Raw genomic sequence first — 21,612 nt, 5'->3', positions numbered from 1 at the left:
TTTGAACCACCCCTCCACCGGCACTCGGATGGTAATCTTGGGATAATATTTTATCAAATCACCTCATTCTTTGGGGCACACGTGAGGAACACATATGCGAACAAGCCTGAATGGTCCCCACGACTATATACATCTGAAAACTCACACCTCAGAAGTGACTCGAACCCATACTGCAGGAGCAACGCAACTGGTATGTACAGGACTCCTTAATCCACTCGACCATCACGACCGGACAAAAAGAGGTGATAGCCGAGGCTATTTGAACCACTTGAAATTGGGAGACGGTCGGCCGAGTGGACAGCACGCTGGACTTATGATCCTGTGGTCCTGGGTTCGATCCCAGGCGCCGGCGAGAAACAATAGGCAGAGTTTCTTTCACCCTATGCCCCTGTTACCTAGCAGTAAAATAGGTACCTGGGTGTTAGTCAGCTGTCACGGGCTGCTTCCTTGGGGTGGAGGCCTGGTCGAGGACTGGGCCGTGGGGACACTGAAAGCCCTGAAATCATCTCAAGATATCCTCAAGATAACCCCTTCACCGGCACTCGGATGTTGCATTGCTACTGGCAGTATAGGTTCGAGTCACTTCTGGGGTGCGAGTTTTCAGTTACATATAGTCCTGGGGACCATTCAGGCTTGTTCGCATTTGTGTTCCTCACGTGTGCCCCAAAGAATGAGGTGATTTGATAAAATACTATGCCCAAGATTACTATCCGAGTGCCGGTGGAGGGGTGGTTCAAATAGCTTCGGCTATCACCTCTTTTTGTCCGGTCGTGATAGTCGAGTGGATTAAGGTGCCCTGTACATACCAGTTGCATTGCTCCTGGCAGTATGGGTTCGAGTCACTTCTGGGGTGTGAGTTTTCAGTTATATATATATATATATGTATATATATATATATATTATTAAATATGACCAAAAAAGTAAGATTAATAATTCTAACACGAATTTTCTCAATCTTTCGTACATTTCTTTTCACTGTTGGAGGTAATTCAAAAATCAATTCTCCAAAATTCATTTTTATTTCTAGTCTGACGCGACACGAGCGCGTTTCGTAAAACTTATTACATTTTCAAAGACTTTAGTTTACAAATACACAACTGAATAGAACTTACACATCTCCGGTTTTGTTTATATCTACATTTGAGTGAGGTGGATGGGGTGAGGTGGCATTAATAGGGTATTAATTTCATCAACACAAGACAGAACAAGAGGTGGCATTAATAGGGTATTAATTTCATCAACACAAGACAGAACACGAAACAATGGGTATTGAAATGGAAGTGATTGTAGAAAGCCTATTGGTCCATATTTCTTGATTCTTCTATATTGGAGCGGAGTCTTGAGGTGGGTAGAATATAGTTGTGCATTAATTGGCTGTTGATTGCTGGTGTTGACTTCTTAATGTGTAGTGCCTCGCAAACATCAAGCCCCCTGCTATCGCTGTATCTATCGATGATTTCTGTGTTGTTTACTAGGATTTCTCTGGCGATGGTTTGGTTGTGGGAAGAGATTATATGTTCCTTAATGGAGCCCTGTTGTTTATGCAGAAACAACAGGGCTCCATTAAGGAACATAGCAGGCGGCTTGACGTTTGCGAGGCACTACACATTAAGAATTCAACACCAGCAATCAACAGCCAATTAATGCACAACTATATTCTACCCACCTCAAGACTCCGCTCCAATATAGAAGCATCAAGAAATATGGACCAATAGGCTTTCTACAATCACTTCCATTTCAATACCCATTGTTTCGTGTTCTGTCTTGTGTTGATGAAATTAATACCCTATTAATGCCACCTCTTGTTCTGTCTTGTGTTGATGAAATTAATACCCTATTAATGCCACCTCTTGCTCTGTCTTGTGTTGATGAAATTAATACCCTATTAATGCCACCTCACCCCATCCACCTCACTCAAATGTAGATATAAACAAAACCGGAGATGTGTAAGTTCTATTCAGTTGTGTATTTGTAAACTAAAGTCTTTGAAAATGTAATAAGTTTTACGAAACGCGCTCGTGTCGCGTCAGACTAGAAATAAAAATGAATTTTGGAGAATTGATTTTTGAATTACCTCCAACAGTGAAAAGAAATGTACGAAAGATTGAGAAAATTCGTGTTAGAATTATTAATCTTACTTTTTCGGTCATATTTAATAATATATGTCTACAGGAAAGACTGCTACCAAAATATATATATATATATATATATATATATATATATATATATATATATATATATATATATATATATATATATATATATATACACATATATTAGTATACTTAGGTAGCAGTCTTTGTTGTAAACATATGTTGTTAAATATGCCCGAAAAAGTGAGATTAATAATTCTAACACGAATTTTCTCAATATTTCTTGTTTTTTTTACTGTGGATGGTAATTGAAAAATCAATTCTCCAAAAATCCTTTCGTCGTTTTTGACGACGACGCTTCGGTCCGTCCAAGTCGGACATTCTCAAGTCGATTGTGACAATCGACTTCAGAATGGTCCAGGACGGACCGAAACGTCGTCGTCCCTTCACCTTCTAGTGTGTGGTCTCGTCAACATACTTTAGCCACGTTATTGTGACTCATCGCCTGCATACAATTTTATGATACACTTGATGCACTGTGTATGAAACATTTGACATAACCCCTCGCTTCTTATTGGTTTGGGTGAGGTGGGTACTAGGTGAGGTGGGTACATGAGAATGGAAGTAACTGTAGAGGGCCTATTGGCCCATACGTTGCATTGAAGAGGGTAGAATATAGTTGTGCATTAATTGGCTGTTGATTGCTGGTGTTGACTTTTTGATGTGGAGTGCTGCGCTGATGTCGAGCCGCCTGCTATCGCTGAACAAATAGTGTAATACGGGGTACAAGTGTTGTGTTGGTTGACTCTTCAGAGATTGCATGGCGTTTCACTTTTCTTGTGATGATGTCTTCAACGAAACCGTTAGAGAAGCTGTTTTTGACTAGGACCTGCCTTACCCTACAGAGTTCTTCATCGACTTCTTTCCATCCTGAGCTGTGGCTGAGAGCACGGTCGACGTAAGCGTTGACAACACTCCTCTGGTACCTATTTGGGCATTCACTGTTTACTGAATTTGAAAGATGTAAAACTTTAAACTAAGCTAAAAAAAATGTACACACAAGAAATGATTACCACATTCAGTAAACACCTACTGACTTGGCTGACTGAGACAACATATAGACGGTCTTGATGATTGCATTATTTACTTTTAAGATGAAAAACTTTAAACTAAACTGGAAATGTACACACAAGAAATGATTCCCAAATTCAGGAAACACTTACTGACTTGGCTGACTGACTGAGACAACATATAGACGGCCTTGATGATTGTATTATTTTCTTTTTATGTAAAACTTTAAACTGAACTAGAAATGTTCCCACAAGAAATGATTACCACATTCAGTAAACACTTACTGACTTGGCCGACTGACAGCCAATGCACTAGACAGACTAGACAGGTTTAACTTAATATGGTATTTGGACGAATAAAGAACTAAGAGTGGTAAATATTCTGTTTCATTGTAAGGAGCATATCCTCCCACATTGGGTTGATGTAGTCTAACCCCTTAATGTCGCTGTTAACACGTGAGGGGAGGCTAGGAGAGACAACCCGCTGGTTAGACGATGACGGCAGCCTGGACGCCGGGCACTAATGAGACAAATGTCACACACAATGCTAAACGCCTCAAGGTTGTCTTGCCCGTCATCATCGGAGTCAAGGTCAGTCGGTTTGAAACTGACTGTCTAAGAGAGAACATATACGAACTTGATGATCGTATTATTATTATTATTAACTTTTAAAAATGGAAAAAAACTTTAAATAAGCTTGATGGTAGAAGCTAAATATGGAAGAGCGCTAAATATCTGTTTAATTCGCTCTACAACTAAGATGAAGGAAACGCTCATAAATTCTTCTCACTCAGCTAGTGTTGTCTAAAGTGCGAACATGGCTGGATATAACGCTCCAAGCCTCCTGGTCCCATTAGAACACTATAGTGCCGCTGTTAGTGAGGCTTTTCCTAAAATATTTTCTCCTTGATTAGTAGAATCAGCAATTGCAAGCAGACAAACGGTGGATATTTTACCTGTGAAATCTGGAATGAATAATAAGTTTACAGACACCTATCTGGATTTCATCATAAAGGGAGTGAATGGTCAGCTGGTGGACTTATCATCTATTGCTTTGGAGTTGTCTACTGATCTAACTGAAGAAGATGGAACAACACCTTTAGAAAATGCTAAAACATCTCTTTAGTGAATGGATTGTCGCAAACTTTATTCAAATCTGCTTTTATGTATTTAAAACGAAACATAAAGCTGCAATCTACGATTTCAGGGTGTAAGGCTACGCGCTATGATAAACTGATTCAGTTTTTTTAAATCGTGTTGATCCTAGCAAAATTGAAGCAGGCTATTTCACTTTTGCCTCAGATGGAGAGAAGCGGTGAGCGGTGTAAATACCTGCTTCAAACTAATGTTGGATGCTACATCGGTTACTGAATACATTTTTGGATAATGTAGACCTTAGAGTGTGTCTTGAACTACAACCAGATAAATGGCTTGTACTCAGTGATAATGAACTAGCTAATTTAAAATATAATATCAAGTCTACACGTCTATGATTTTCCACATTACATTGTGTGTGTTACACGGTCTAAAAACAGTCACACAGTTATAGAACGAACGATGTTTGCATGTTGGTCACGTTACATTAGGTAGACACGCTTTACATTTCAAAATAATATTTATTTTGGACAGCAGAACACTGATTTTCCGCGTTACGTTACATTGTGTGTGTAACAAAGACGAAACAGTTACACAGTAATAGAACGATGTTTGCATGATGGCCCCATTATGTTGCGAGGTGTAAAACACACACTAGCATTGATTTGATTTGTTATAAGAAGACTGAAGACTGGTATGTGACGAGGCTCGTTACTCTTAAAAGTTATTTTGGGAAAGAACGATTTTTGCACATTTTTAAATATTATTATTGTTGTCGTTGCAAATGACTTAGTGTTTAATATCAGAATAAAATATATAAATGGGTTTACACCCTTAACTACATATTTGTTCTGAATACCGAGACATGCATTGTAAGTGCCCAACCTGAGGGTGTGTCAAGTGAATGGGGGAGGGGCGGGGGCTGGAGTGCCCGCTTCTCTGATGTACACACACTAGTAGCCTAGAGGTTGTATACTCCAGATGTTCGAGTAACCGCTCACATCCTCCAAGTGTTGAAGAGAGGAGGAGACCAAACTCAGAAGAGGAGACCTCTTGTGACTGATAAGGTGGGCTGACAGGCCACTGTGAAGGCTGAGGTGGCAAGAGGAACAAATACACACATCTACTTCTTTACTGTGAAAAAACGTAACAAAAACATAAATGTAGGAGTGGCTACCCGACATCCCTCTTTTTTAAATTAACGCAAATAAACAGAATGTGTGTGCTCCTACCTTATTATTATTATTATTGTTATTATTATTATTATTATTATTATTATTATTATTATTATTATTATTATTATTATTATTATTATTATTATTCTACTCATTGGTATAAAACACGCCCACTGTTTAGTGTAAGACGCTGGAGGGAGCTCGTGAGGGGATATTTTGGGGGGGTTATTGTTGACATAATACTCCTGCCCCCACTCATCTACCTCAGTCACACCACCGCCATCAAAGAGGTAGGCCGCTCGAACGCCTGCTCCCCCACCCATGTGGTATGACTCATGCGCCTATGTGACATGGGCATGTGGTAACTATGCGGCACTCCATAGCGGGTCTAGGCTGAAAAGGAGGGGAGGGGGGCTTTGTTTACAAATATTACTGGCAGTCAGGCAGTCTCCGTGGTGTAGTGGTAAGACACTCGCCTGGCGTTCCGCGAGCGCTATGTCATGGGTTCGTATCCTGGCCGGGGAGGATTTACTGGGCGCAATTCCTTAACTGTAGCCTCTGTTTAACGCAACAGTAAAATGTGTACTTGGATGAAAAAACGATTCTTCGCGGCAGGGGATCGTATTCCAGGGACCATAGGATTAAGGACTTGCCCGAAACGCAACGCGTACTAGTGGCTGTACAAGAATGTAACAACTCTTGTATATATCTCAAAAAAAATTATTGTGGCTACCTCTCACAGGTCAGTACACGCTGAGACATCCCGATGGGAACAGTCGGGTATGACACCTAACTAATGTCACCTCTTACACCCTGTGTTGAAGGCCTAGGAAGCAGAAGGCGGAGGCAATAACAGCGGTGGACGGGGATGGTGAGAATGTTATACGTTTTTGGTAAAATATACACACTTCACTCTGTCATCTGTCCTTTCCTACATACCACAGAAATGTTGTTTAAAACCATGAGAGTGTGAGGCACACTACCACCCCAGCCAGCCAAACCTCCGGGGTGGACTTCTTCACTCCCCCTCCACCCTCATCTGCTTCACACGCCCTTCCCTAACCGTACACCTAAAATGCCTGATGGTCTCCTAGGCTCGTCTTCCCATAGGAATGGCCCCCTTTCTCCGCCCTCAACATATCCTTCTCTTTCCTTCATACTTTTATTTAATTACTAGCTGTACCCTGCCATACGCTGCTGTGGCTCAGCAATGCATGTGCATGCCTGAGCCCCAACACCCTTTCCCTTGTCTCCTAGTCCTCCCCATCATTCCCCCTCTTCCGTCCCCTCGTCCTCCCAGCCATTCCTTACTCCCCAGTCCCTTTGTCCTCCCAACCATTCCTCACTCCCCCGTCCCCTCGTCCTCCCTAACATTTCCTCCCTCCCCCATCCCTGTGTCCTCCCTACCATCCCCCACTCCACCGTCCCCTCGTCCTCCTAACCATTCCCCACTCCACGATGCCATCGTCCTCTCCACCATCTTCCTCTCCCCCGTCCTCTCGTCCTCCAAATCATTCCCCCCCTCCCCTGTTCCCTCGTCCTCCGCACCATCCCCCACTCTCCTGTTTCCTTGTCCTTCACACCAATCTCCATTGCATTGTCCCCTCGTCCCCCCCATCCCCAACTCCCCCGTCCCCTCGTTTTCCCCACCATTACCCTCTCTCCTGTCCCGTCGTCCTCAGTACTATCCCCCACTCCCGTCCCCTCGTCCTCCCCACAATTCCCATCTCCCTCATCCAATGCATTCCCATATGATCTGATGTTCCCTTCAGAAAATTGGGAACATCAAATGATCTGATGTTCCCATCACTGAAATATAAGAAAATCAAATAAAAAATGCAATGAAAAACAATGAAAAAATATAAAAATAGACTACTCTCATGAAATGAACGGTATAATAAACAACAAAGCTCAACTCCTCAATTCCATTGCAGTGTCACACAAAATAATTAAATCAAAATGAAAATAATTCGATATCTATGAAAATTCAATTTATCAATGAAATTGGAAACATTGAAATAGAATCGTAACATATTTACTATAGCTTGAGTTGCTCTTATGTGCAACAGATGGCACTGTTTTTCAAAAAAATGCACATTTTTACCTGTCACAGGTGTGGCATCTATACTTATACTCACAAAATGAATGGTATGGAAAACAACACAGCTCAATTCCAATGCAATGTCACACAAAATAATTAAATCAATTAAAATAAATCGAAATCTATGAAAATTCTATTCATTAATGCAGTCTGAAACAATGAAATGGAATTGAAACATATTTAGTATAATGTGGATGGCTCTTATGTGACACTGTTTTTCAAAAGAAACATTTTTTTTCCTGTCACAGGTGTGGCATCCATACTTATACACACGAAATGAACGGTATAGTAAACAACATAGCTCAGTTTCAATGCTATGTCACAAAATAATTAAATCAAAATTAAAATAAATCGAAATCTATGAAAATTCAATTTATCAATGCAATCGGTAACAATGAAAAGAAATCGTAGCATATTTAGGATAGTGTGTGTGGTTCTTACGTGCAACAGATGGCACTATTTCTTTAAAAAAAGATAATATTTTTACCTGTCACAGGTGAGGCATTTATACTTATACATATGAAATGAACGGTATGGTAAACAACACAGCTCAATTCCAATGCAATGTCACACAAAATCTTTCAATACAAATTAAAATAAATCAAAATCTATGAAAATTAAATTTTTCAATGCAATTGGAAACACTGAAATGGATTTCGTAACATACAGGTATTTAGTATTGCAAGTGTGTTACTATTATGTGCAACAGATGGCGCTGTTTTCGAAAAAAAACAGTTTTATCTGTTACAGATGTAGCATCTATATAGTAGGTATATAAATACATGTGCATATTCGAATGGAATGTTGTGTCAGAATTTCAAAGCAATCGGTGATGAACTTTCGGAGGTTACCGCATGTGTTGCTCTTACGTCCAACAGATGGCGCTGTTTTTTAAAAAAAAAAACATGTTTTTTCCTGTCTTAGGTGAGGCATGTATATAGTAGGTATATAAAAATACGCACTTATTCGAAGGCAACGTTGTGTCAAAATTTCAAAGCAATCAGTACAGTGGTTTCGAAGATTTCCCTCACATGAAAAACACATGAAAAACACAGTTTTTCTAAAAAACATGCTTTTTCCGTCACAAACATGACATGTATATAATATGTAGATAAAATCCCGCTCGGATGTGAATGGAACGTTGTGTGAAAATTTCAAAGCAATCGGGGAAGAACTTTCGGAGATTAGCGATTTTGAACAAACGAACATTTCCATTTTTATTTATATAGATATATATACACATGCTTAACTCTACGCTACATACTCATACACATTCATCTTACATCTACTACTCACGCTCACCTGTTTCTATATTTACACTTTTACCCTCACGACTCATAACGCCAACATGACAAGGACCTGGCGCCCCGAGCCACCCACTGTGACCCACTAACGCCCTGCCTGATGACGTACGCGCGCCTCCGGGGACCCCTCCAGAACCCGTTATGACTATGGACGTGTGCAGCACCTCTGCAGGGCCCTACTCACCTGCACAGGTGTTACGCACGGTCGTAGTCATGAATTACGCTACTCGCCTGGTTGTGCAGTATATTATATATATATATATATATATATATATATATATATATATATATATATATATATATATATATATATATATATATGGAAATGTTTATATACCCCTCACACCAGACAAACACCCACACACACCAGACAAACAACACCCCCATACACCAGACAAACACCACACCCACACACAACAGACAAACACCACCCCCACACACCAGACAAACACCACCCCCACACACACCAGACAAACACCCCCACACACCTGACAAACACCCCCACACACCTGACAAACAACACCCCCACACACCAGACAAACAACACCCCCACACACCAGACAAACAACACCCCCACACACCAGACAAACAACACCCCCACACACCTGACAAACAACACCCCCACACACCAGACAAACAACACCCCCACACACAAGACAAACAACACCCCCACACACCAGACAAACAACACCCCCACACACACCTGACAAACAACACCCCCACACACCAGACAAACAACACCCCCATGCACCAGACAAACAACACCCCCACACACCAGACAAACACCCCCACACACCTGACAAACAACACCCCCACACACCAGACAAACACCCCCACACACCTGACAAACAACACCCCCACACACCAGACAAACAACACCCCCACACACACGACAAACAACACCCCCACACCCCAGTCAAACACAACCCCCACACACCAGACAAACACCACCCCCACACACACGACAAACAACACCCCCACACACCAGTCAAACACAACCCCCACACACCAGACAAACAACACCCCCACACACACCAGACAAACAACACCCCCACACACACACCAGACAAACAACACCCCCACACACAAGACAAACAACACCCCCACACACCAGACAATCACAACCCCCACACACCAGACAAACAACACCCCCACACACACCAGACAAACAACACCCCCACACACCAGACAAACACAACCCCCCCCACACACCAGACAAACAACACCCCCACACACACCAGACAAACAACACCCCCACACACCAGACAAACAACACCCCCACACACCAGACAAACAACACCCCCACACACCAGACAAACACAACCCCCACACACCAGACAAACACCCCCACACACACCAGACAAACAACACCCCCACGCACACCAGACAAACAACACCCCCACACACCAGACAAACAACACCCCCCAGACACCAGACAAACAACACCCCCACACACCAGACAAACACCACCCACACACACACCAGACAAACAACACCCACACACCAGACAAACAACACCCCCACACACACCAGACAAACAACACCCCCACACACACTAGACAAACAACACCCCCACACACACCAGACAAACAACACCCCCACACACACCAGACAAACAACACCCCCACACACACCAGACAAACAACACCCCCACACACACCAGACAAACAACACCCCCACATACACCAGACAAACACCACCCCCACACACCAGACAAACAACACCCCCCACACCAGACAAACACCACCCCCACAGACCAGACAAACAACACCCCCACACACACCAGACAAACAACACCCCCACACACCAGACAAACAACACCCCCACACACCAGACAAACAACACCCCCACACACCAGACAAACAACACCCCCCAGACACCAGACAAACAACACCCCCACACACCAGACAAACAACACCCCCACACACCAGACAAACACCACACCCACACACCAGACAAACAACACCCCCACACACACCAGACAAACAACACCCACACACACCAGACAAACAACACACCCCCACACCAGACAAACACCACACCCACACACACACCAGACAAACAACACCCCCACACACCAGACAAACAACACCCACACACACCAGACAAACAACACCCCCACACACCAGACAAACAACACCCTCACACACCAGACAAACACCACACCCACACACCAGACAAACAACACCCCCACACACCAGACAAACACCACACCCACACACCAGACAAACAAGACCCCCACACACACCAGACAAACACTACACCCACACACCAGACAAACAACACCCCCACACACCAGACAAACACCACACCCACACACCAGACAAACAACACCCCCACACACCAGACAAAATACACCCCCACACACCAGACAAACACCAAACCCACACACACCAGACAAACAACACCCCCACACACCAGACAAACACCACACCCACACACCAGACAAACAACACACCCCCACACCAGACAAACACCACACCCACACACACACCAGTCAAACACCACCCCCACACACTAGACAAACACCACACCCACACACACCAGACAAACACCACCCCCACACACCAGACAAACACCACCCCCACACACACCAGACAAACACCCCCACACACCTGACAAACACCCCCACACACCTGACAAACACACCCCCACACACCAGACAAACAACACCCCCAAACACACCAGACAAACACCCCCACACACCTGACAAACACCCCCACACACCAGACAAACAACACCCCCACACACCAGACAAACAACACCCCCACACACCAGACTAACACCCCCACACACCTGACAAACAACACCCCCACACACCAGACAAACAACACCCCCACACACAAGACAAACAACACCCCCACACACCAGACAAACAACACCCCCATACACACCTGACAAACAACACCCCCACACACCAGACAAACAACACCCCCATGCACCAGACAAACAACACCCCCACACACCAGACAAACACCCCCACACACCTGACAAACAACACCCCCACACACCAGACAAACACCCCCACACACCTGACAAACAACACCCCCACACACCAGACAAACAACACCCCCCCACACACGACAAACAACACCCCCACACACCAGTCAAACACAACCCCCACACACCAGACAAACAACACCCCCACACACACGACAAACAACACCCCCACACACCAGTCAAACACAACCCCCACACACCAGACAAACAACACCCCCACACACACCAGACAAACAACACCCCCACACACACACCAGACAAACAACACCCCCACACACAAGACAAACAACACCCCCACACACCAGACAAACACAACCCCCACACACCAGACAAACAACACCCCCACACACAACTGACAAACAACACCCCTACACACCAGACAAACAACACCCCCACACACCAGACAAACAACACCCCCACACACACCTGACAAACAACACCCCCACACACCAGACAAACAACACCCCCACACACCAGACAAACAACACCCCCATGCACCAAACAAACACAACCCCCACACACACCAAACAAACAACACCCCCACACACCAGACAAACACAACCCCCACACACCAGACAAACAACACCCCCACACACAACTGACAAACAACACCCCTACACACCAGACAAACAACACCCCCACACACCAGACAAACACCACCCACACACACACCAGACAAACAACACCCACACACCAGACAAGCACCACCCCCACACACACCAAACAAACAACACCCCCACACACACCAGACAAACACCACCCCCACAGACACCAGACAAACAACACCCCTACACACCAGACAAACACCCCCACACACCTGACAAACACCACCCTCCACACACCAGACAAACAACACCCCCACACACCAGACAAACACCCCCACACACCTGACAAACACCACCCTCCACACACCAGACAAACAACACCCCCACACACCAGACAAACACCCCCACACACCTGACAAACAACACCCCCACACACCTGACAAACAACACCACCCACACACCAGATAAACAAAGCTCAATTCAGGGAAAATTTGAATTGAAATTTATTGTTAAAGATGAGGGACCGGATGGCCTTATCCTGCTTAGCCACGGCTTGTGTAGTGTGTACTCACCTATTTGTACTCACCTATTTGTTCTCACCTATTTGTGCTTGAGGGGTTGAACTCTAGCTCTTTGGTTCCGCCTCTCAACTGTCAATCAACGTTTGTGAATGTTCCTGAGCCTACTGAGCTTTGTCATATCTACACTTGAAAATGTGATTGGAGTCAGCCTCCACCACATCACTTCCTAATGCATTCCATTTGTCAACCACTAAAAAAGTTCCCTCTACTATCTCTGTGGCTCATTTGGGCACTCAGTTTCCACCTGTGTTCCCTTGCGCGTGTGCCCCTTGTGTTAAATTGCCTGTTTTATCTACCTTATCAATTTCTTTGAGAATCTTGAATGTGGTGATCATGTCCCCGTAACTCTTCTGTCTTCCAGCGAAATGAGGTTTAATTCCCGTAGTCTCTCCTCGTAGCTCATACCCCTCAGTTCGGGTACTAGTCTGGTGGCAAACATCTGAACCTTCGCCAGTTTGGTCGTATGCTTGACTAGATATGGACTCCATGCTGGGGCTGCATACTCCAGGATTGGCCTGGCATATGTGGTATACAAAGTTCTGAATGGTTTCTTATATAAGTTTCTAAATGCAGTTCTTATGTTGGCCAACCTGGCATATGCTGCTTATGTTATCCTCTTGATATGGGCTTCATGGGACAGGTCTGACGTGATATCAACCCCCTTGTCTTTTTCTATCTCTGACTCCTAAAAAATATCATCTTCCAAATGATAGCTTCAAATTCAAATTCAAAATTCAAATGTTTATTCAGGTAAAGTACATACATACAAGGTGTGATACAAACATTGATGGATTTGTAGATAGAGCTAGTACATACAATACGTAAAGCCACTATTACGCAAAGTGTTTCGGGCAGGAAAAACACTAAAAACTAAAACTTAATACTAATTGAGATTAAAGTATAAAATGTGTTGAGAAAATATACAAATAAAAAAGGGGGGAACATGGCATAAAAATAGTAAAAATATAATTTGGTCGACAAACAGTATTGTTTAAAAATAGCAGACATGGGTTGACATTTTAGGGGTAAGGTAGGTTATAGGGTGTTAATTAGGTAGTGCTTAGTTATAATTTGAAACTGATTGGGAGGGGTACAGTCTTTAACATGATTGGGAAGGTCATTCCACAATCTGGATCCCTTGATTTGTAGAGCATTTCTAGTTTGATTACTTCGTACTCTTGGAATATCAAAAAGATATTTGTTTCTGGTGTGGTGCTCATGGGTTCTGTTACAACCTTCAAGGAAGCTTTTAAGGTCAGGATTGGCATTACAGTTCAGCTTGTATCTGGTATCCTGCTCCCTAAACCTATCTTCATTACATTACATTTGCTTGGGTTACACTCTAACAACCATTTGTTCGACCATTCCTTCAGTTTCTCTAGGTCTTCTTGAAGCCTCAAGTAGTCCGCCTCTGTCTTAATCCTTTTCATAATTTTGGTATCGTCAGCAAACATTGGGAGAAATGAGTCTATACCCTCCGGGAGATCGTTTACATATATCAGGAAACAGGATAGAACCGAGTACAGAGCCCTGTGGGACTCCACAGGGCTCTGTGGGACTCCACATTGGGGACTTCACGCCAATCTGAGGTCTCACCCCTCACTGTAGTTCTCTGCATCCTATTGCTTAGGTACTCCCATATCCACTGAAGCACCTTACTAGTTTCTCCTGCCTCTCTCTCCAGCTTATGTACCAGCCTCTTATGGGTACTGTGTCAAAGGCTTTCCGACAATCCAAGAAAATGCAGTCCGTCCAGCCCTCTTTTTCTTGCTTAATTATTGTCACCTGGTCGTAGAATTCTATTACGCCAGTAAGGCAAGATTTACCCTCCCTGAACCCATGTTGGCAATTTGTCACGAAGTCCCTTCTCTCCAGATGTGTTACTAGGTTTTTCTCACGATCTTCTCCATCACCTTACATGATATACAAGTCAAGGACACTGGCCTGTAGTTCAGTACCTCTTGTCTGTCGCCCTTTTTGTATATTGGGACCACATTAGTAGTCGTCCATATTTCTGGTAGGTCTCCCATCTCCAGTGACCTACAATACACTATGGAGAGTGGCAAGGAAAGTGCCTCTGCACACTCTTTCAGTACCCATGGTGAGATCCCGTCTGGACCAACAGCCTTTGTCACATGCAAATCCAGCAGGTGTCTCTTGACCTCATGTCTCGTAATTTCGAACTATTCAAAAGCCGCCTAGTTTACTGCCCCCACTCCTAGTGCAGTGACCTCACCTTGTTCTATTGTGAAGACCTCCTGGACCCTCGTGTTGAGTTCATCACACACCTCTTTATCATTCTGTGTATACCTGTCCTCGCCTGTTCTAAGTGTCATTACCTGTTCTTTCACTGTTGTTTTCCTCCTGATGTCACTGTGGAGTAGCTTTGATTCGGTCCTGGCTTTGTTTGCTATATCATTTTCATAATTTTTCTCTGCTTCTGTTCTCACACTAACATACTCATTCCTGGTTCTCTGGTATCTCTCTCTGCTTTCTGGTGTTCTATTATTCCGGAAGTTCCTCCACGCCCTTTTGTTCAGTTCATTTGCTTCCATACATGCCCTATTTAACTATGGATTCTTCTTTTGATTCTCGCATTTTTCATTTTTGGCCGGGATGAACCTGTTTACTGCCTCCTGACACTTTTGGGTGACATAGTCCATCATGTCTTGAACAGACGTAGCTCTGAGGTCTGAATCCCATGATATTTCACTTAGGAAACTTCTCATCTCCTCATAATTCCCATTTCGGTATGCCAGCCTTTTGTTTCCTAGTTCTTTTTGGGGGGAGATAAATCCTAGCTCAATCAGGTACTCAAAGATCAATACACTGTGATCACTCATTCTCAAGGGGGCTTCCAACTTAACTTCCCTTATATCCCACTCATTAAAGGGTAAATATCAGATCAAGCATGGCTGGTTCATCTGCCCCTCTCATTCTTGTTGGTCCCTTCATACGTTGGCTTAGAAAGTGTTTTGTTGCCACGTCCAGCAGCTTAGCTCTCCATGTATCTGGTCCTCCATGTGAGTCTTTGTTCTCTCAATCTATCTTCCCATGGTTGAAGTCTCACATGATTAGTAGTCTGGATCCCTTCCTGCTAGCGACAGAAGCTGCTCTATTACGTTGATGTTGTTGTGTGTATTATGTTGTGTGTGTGTGTGTATGTGTGTGTATGTGTGTGTGTGTGTGTGTGTGTGTGTGTGTGTGTGTGTGTGTGTGTGTGTGTGTGTGTGTGTGTGTGTGTGTGTGTGTGTGTGTGTGTCCTCACCTAGTTGTGCTTGCGGGGGTTGAGCACTGGCTCTTTGGTCAAATCAGGTATGTGTGTGTGTGTGTACTCACCTAGATCTCACCTAGTTGTGTTTGCGGGGGATCAGCTCTGGCTCTTTGGTCCCGCCTCTCAACCGTCAATCAACTGATGTACAGATTCCTGAGCCTACTGGGCTCTGTCATATCTACATTTGAAACTGTGTATGGAGTCAGCCTCCACCACATCACTTCCTAGTGCATTCCATTTACTAACTACTCTGACGCTGAAAAAGTTCTTTCTAACGTCTCTGTGGCTCATTTGAGTACTCAGCTTCCACCTGTGTCCCCTTGTTCGCGTCCCTCCAGTGTTGAATAGTTCATCCTTGTTTACCCGGTCGATTCCCCTGAGGATTTTGTAGGTTGTGATCATGTACCCCTTACTCTTCTGTCTTCCAGTGTCGTAAGGTGAATTTCACGCAGCCTTTCCTCATAACTCATGCCTCTTAGTTCTGGGACTAGTCTAGTAGCATACCTTTGGACTTTTTCCAGCTTCGTCTTGTGCTTGACAAGGTACGGGCTCCATGCTGGGGTCGCATACTCCTGGATTGGTCTTACATATGTGGTGTACAAGATTCTGAATGATTCCTTACACAGGTTCCTGAACGCCGTTCTGATGTTATCCAGCCTCGCATATGCCGCTGACGTTATTCTCTTTATTTGGGCTTCAGGAGACAGGTTTGGTGTGATATCAACTCCGAGATCTTTCTCTCTGTCTGTTTCATTAAGTACTTCATCTCCTATTCTGTATCCTGTGTCTGGCCTCCTGTTTCCACTGCCTAATTTCATTACTTTGCATTTACTCGGGTTGAACTTCAACAGCCATTTGTTGGACCATTCACTCAGTCTATCTAGGTCATCTTGTAGCCTCCTACTATCATCCTCTGTTTCAATCCTCATAATTTTTGCATCGTCAGCAAACATTGAGAGGAACGAGTCTATACCCTCTGGGAGATCATTTACATATACCAGAAACAGTATAGGTCCAAGGACTGACCCCTGCGGGACTCCACTTGTAACTTCTCGCCAATCTGAGACCTCACCTCTCACACAAACTCGTTGTCTCCTGTTGCTTAGGTACTCCTCTATCCACCGGAGTACTTTCCCTTTCACTCCAGCCTGTATCTCCAACTTTCGCACTAGCCTCTTGTGTGGCACTGTATCAAAGGCTTTCTGACAATTCAAAAATATGCAGTCTGCCCACCCTTCTCTTTCTTGCCTTATTTTTGTTGCCTGGTCGTAGAATTCAAGTAACCCTGTGAGGCAAGACCTGCCATCCCTGAACCCATGTTGATTCTGTGTTACAAAGTTCCTTCGCTCCAGATGCTCCACTAGTTTTTTTCGCACAATCTTCTCCATCAGCTTGCATGGTATGCAGGTTAGGGACACTGGCCTGTAGTTCAGTGCCTCCTGTCTAACCCCCTTCTTGTATATCGGGTCTACATTAGCTGCTTTCCAAATTTCTGGCAGTTTCCCTGTTGCCAGTGATTTGTTATACACTATGGAGAGTGGTAGGCACAGTTCTTTTGCTCCTTCCTTTAGTATCCAAGGGGAGATTTCATCTGGGTCTATAGCCTTTGTTACATCCAACTCTAGTAAGCACTTCCTTACTTCCCCGCTGGTAATCTCAAAATCTTCCAGTGGTTCCTGGTTAGCTATTCCCTCACTTATCTCTGGAATTTCTCCTTGCTCTAAGGTGAAGACCTCCTGGAATTTCTTATTCAGTTCCTCACACACTTCCTTGTCATTTGTAGTGAATCCTTCCGCCCCTATCCTTAATTTCATAACCTGTTCATTTACTGTTGTTTTTCTCCTGATGTGGCTATGCAACAATTTAGGCTGAGTCTTTGCCTTGCTTGCGATGTCATTTTCGTATTATCTTTCTGTCTCTCTTCTCATCCTGACATATTCATTCCTGGCATTCTGGTATCTTTCTCTGCTCTCCAGTGTCCTGTTATTCCTATAGTTTCTCCATGCCCTTTTACTTTGCTGCTTAGCTAGCCTACATCTCTGATTAAACCATGGGTTTCTCCTTTTCCTTTCTCTGTTTTCCTTTTGGACTGGGACAACCTTGTTTGCTACGTCCTTGCACTTCTGCGTGATGTAATCCCTCATATCTTGGGCAGTCTTTCCCCCTGAGCTCTGTTTCCCATGCTATATCTGTTAGGAATTTTCTTTTCTCCTCATAGTTTTCCATTCGGAATGCCAGCCTTTTGTTTTCTGTACCCCTCCTCGAGTCCAATAACCCTTTTTCAATCAGGTACTCAAACGCCAGTACACTGTGGTCGCTCATTCCTACTGGGTCCTCAAAACCGATTTCTCTTATGTCGGAGTCGTTCAGAGTGAAGACTAGGTTGAGTCTCGCTGGTTCGTCATTTCCTCTTATCCTTGTGGGTTCTCTGACATGCTGGGTTAGAAAGTTTCTAGTCACCACCTCCAATAGTTTGGATCTCCATGCGGTTCCTTGTTCTCCCAGTCAATCCTTCCATGATTGAAGTCCCCCATGATGAGCAGGTGGGATCTGTTTCTACAGGCAGCAGAGGCTGCCCTCTCAATTATAGTGTTAACTGCCATGTTGTTGTTGTTGTCATACTCTTGACTGGGTCTTCTGTCATTTGATGGAGTGTTATGTATCACTGCTACTACTTTTCTTGGTGCTCCCATTGTCATGGTGCCTGCTATATAGTCTCTGAAACCCTCACAGCCCGGGATAGCCATCTCCTTGAAACTCCATTCCTTTCTCATTAGTAGGGCCACTCCACCTCCTCTCCAACCTTCCCTCTCTTTCCTTATTACTGTGTACTCCTGGGGAAATACAGCATTCGTTATGATTCCTGAGAGTTTTGTTTCAGTGAGTCCAATTACATCTGGGTTCACTTCTTGTGCTCTTTCTTTAGTTCACTTGCCTTGCTTGTGATCCCATCTATGTTCGAGTACATAACCCTGAAACTGACTCTCTTCTGCTTCTCCTCTGGGGGGGCCTGTGGGATCTGGGGTTATCTATCTTGAGGTTATCTTGAGATGATTTTGGGGCTTTTTAGTGTCCCCGTGGCTCGGTCCTCGACCAGGCCTCCACCCCCAGGAAGCAGCCCGTGACAGCTGACTAACACCCAGGTACCTATTTTACTGCTAGGTAACAGGGGCATAGGGTGAAAGAAACTCTGCCCATTGTTTCTCGCCGGCGCCTGGGATCGAACCCAGGACCACAGGATCACAAGTCCAGCGTGCTGTCCGCTCGGCCGACCAGCTCCCTACCGGGGTGAGTGGGGGAGCTGGGAGGATCTGGTACGGAAAGACTGGTGGAGGAGGGCCTGGGGGGGTGAGGGTAGGGGGGGAGAGGGGGAGGATGGGGGGGAGAGTGAGAGGGGGAGGATTGGGTGGGTGGGTGGGTGAGAAGGGGGAGGGGCTGGGGGTGTGTGGGAGATGGGGAGGTTTGGGGGGGAGGAGAGGCTTGGAGGGATGGGGAGAAGGGGGGCTTGGGGGCAGAAAAGAGGGGGAGGGCGTGTGTGTGTGTGTGTGTGTGTGTGTGTGTGTGTGTGTGTGTGTGTGTGTGTGTGTGTGTGTGTGATGTAATATGGTGTAATGTTATGCATGTAGCAAGGACTGTGGTGTTACACCATACAGATGTCCAATCTTGTACTTTTCACAATCTTCCGCAGCTGGAGTACAGAGATCTCTTCCCATCAAGTTTCAACCAATGTACAATGTACAAGGTACAATGTACAATGTCAACCTTGTGACCCAGCCGGATGTGTTATCCCTTGTGACACTGTGTCCCCTTAAATCACTCATGGAGGATGAGGATAAATTTGTCAATATATTGACCCATTTTTATAATGACATATTGATATCTTAGCACCACTCTTGATGAATATGATGATGATGATGATGTCACCGAGGGCGCCTAGTGTTTGCTTTTAGTTAAGAGTTAAGAGAACTGTATGATGCTTTATTAAATAGACTCGTCACTTTCATCTCTCTCTCCCCCTTCAGAAGGTCTGTTTGTAGTGCATCCTTAGTGGTGACCTTGGTGACCTTGGTGGTGACCTTGGTGGTGACCTTAGTGAGGATCTTGGTGGTGACCTTAGTGGTGACCTTAGTGGTGACCTTGGTGGTGACCTTGGTGGTGACCTTGGTGGTGACCTTAGTGAGGATCTTGGTGGTGACCTTAGTGGTGACCTTAGTGGTGACCTTGGTGGTGACCTTGGTGGTGACCTTAGTGGTGACCTTAGTGAGGATCTTGGTGGTGACCTTAGTGGTGACCTTAGTGGTGACCTTGGTGGTGACCTTGGTGGTGACCTTAGTGGTGACCATAGTGAGGATCTTGGTGGTGACCTTAGTGGTGACCTTAGTGATGACCTTGGTGGTGACCTTAGTGGTGACCTTAGTGGTGACCTTAGTTGTGACCTTAGTGGTGACCTTCGTGGTGACCTTAGTGAGGATCTTGGTGGTGACGTTAGTGGTGGCCTTCGTGGTGACCTTGGTGGTGGCCTTCGTGGTGACCTTGGTGGTGACCTTTGTGGTGACCTTAGTAATGACCTTGGTGGTGACCTTCGTTGTGACCTTAGTGGTGACTTTCGTGGTGAGCTTAGTGGTGAGCTTAGTGGTGGCCTTAGTGGTGACCTTAGTGGTGACCTTAGTGGTGAGCTTAGTGGTGACCTTAGTGGTGAGCTTAGTGGTGAGCTTAGTGGTGACCTTAGTGGTGACCTTAGTGATGACCTTAGTGGTGACCTTAGTGGTGACCTCAGTGGTGACCATAGTGAGGACCTTAGTGGTGACCTTAGTGGTGACCTTAGTGGTGACCTTAGTGGTGACCTTAGTGGTGACCTCAGTGGTGACCATAGTGAGGACCTTAGTGGTGACCTTCGTGGTGACCTTAGTTGTGACCTTAGTGGTGACCTCAGTGGTGACCATAGTGGTGACCTTAGTGGTGACCTCAGTGGTGACCATAGTGAGGACCTTAGTGGTGACCTCAGTGGTGACCATAGTGAGGACCTTAGTGGTGACCTTTCTCGCCTCTCTGTCTAGTGGCCGGATGTATCATCTAGCAGGATCTCCTCCTCCACTTGCCGGACCATCTGGCTCGCTCTGGACACAAGGTGGTTCTTTATCAGCAGATTTCAGAGACTGATTCTCTTGTCAGTGTGGTTGATTCCAGCAGGATTTAGAAGGACATCTTCGGGTGGGGGAGCGGCCATGAGACCCCGACACAAGGAGGCTCAGTGCAGACCTTGAGACACAACAACGTGGCTCAAGGTATGACGACCTAACCACACGACAAGATATGGAGAAACGACGACGTTTCGGTCCGTCCTGGACCATTTTCTAGTCGTGTATCACACACG

General features: G+C 45.0%; 1 protein-coding gene across 1 annotated transcript; it reads left to right on the top strand.

Annotated features, from left to right (window-relative positions):
* The first annotated feature begins 3,658 nt into the window (after positions 1-3,658).
* On the top strand, positions 3,659-21,295 carry LOC123764845 (uncharacterized transmembrane protein DDB_G0289901-like). The gene is made up of 3 exons (XM_045753039.2): positions 3,659-3,754; positions 19,927-19,980; positions 20,276-21,295. The coding sequence occupies exons 1-3, from the start codon at positions 3,659-3,661 to the stop codon at positions 21,293-21,295; spliced, it is 1,170 nt and encodes a 389-aa protein (XP_045608995.2).
* The last annotated feature ends 317 nt before the right edge of the window (positions 21,296-21,612 follow it).

Source organism: Procambarus clarkii, chromosome 48 (assembly GCF_040958095.1).
Source record: "Procambarus clarkii isolate CNS0578487 chromosome 48, FALCON_Pclarkii_2.0, whole genome shotgun sequence".
Taxonomy (NCBI): domain Eukaryota; kingdom Metazoa; phylum Arthropoda; class Malacostraca; order Decapoda; family Cambaridae; genus Procambarus; species Procambarus clarkii.
Note: the sequence above shows the minus strand (reverse complement) of the source record. Positions and strands in the feature narration are given on the sequence as shown.

Excerpts from the sequence above, each read along its gene's own strand:
- LOC123764845 (XM_045753039.2), top strand. The coding sequence starts at position 3,659 with ATGACGGCAGCCTGGACGCCGGGCACTAATGAGACAAATGTCACACAC. Across the intron at positions 3,755-19,926 it reads CCGTCATCATCGGAGTCAAG|CTGGAGTACAGAGATCTCTT; the intron begins GTCAGTCGGTTT and ends AATCTTCCGCAG. Across the intron at positions 19,981-20,275 it reads ACCAATGTACAATGTACAAG|TGCATCCTTAGTGGTGACCT; the intron begins GTACAATGTACA and ends GTCTGTTTGTAG.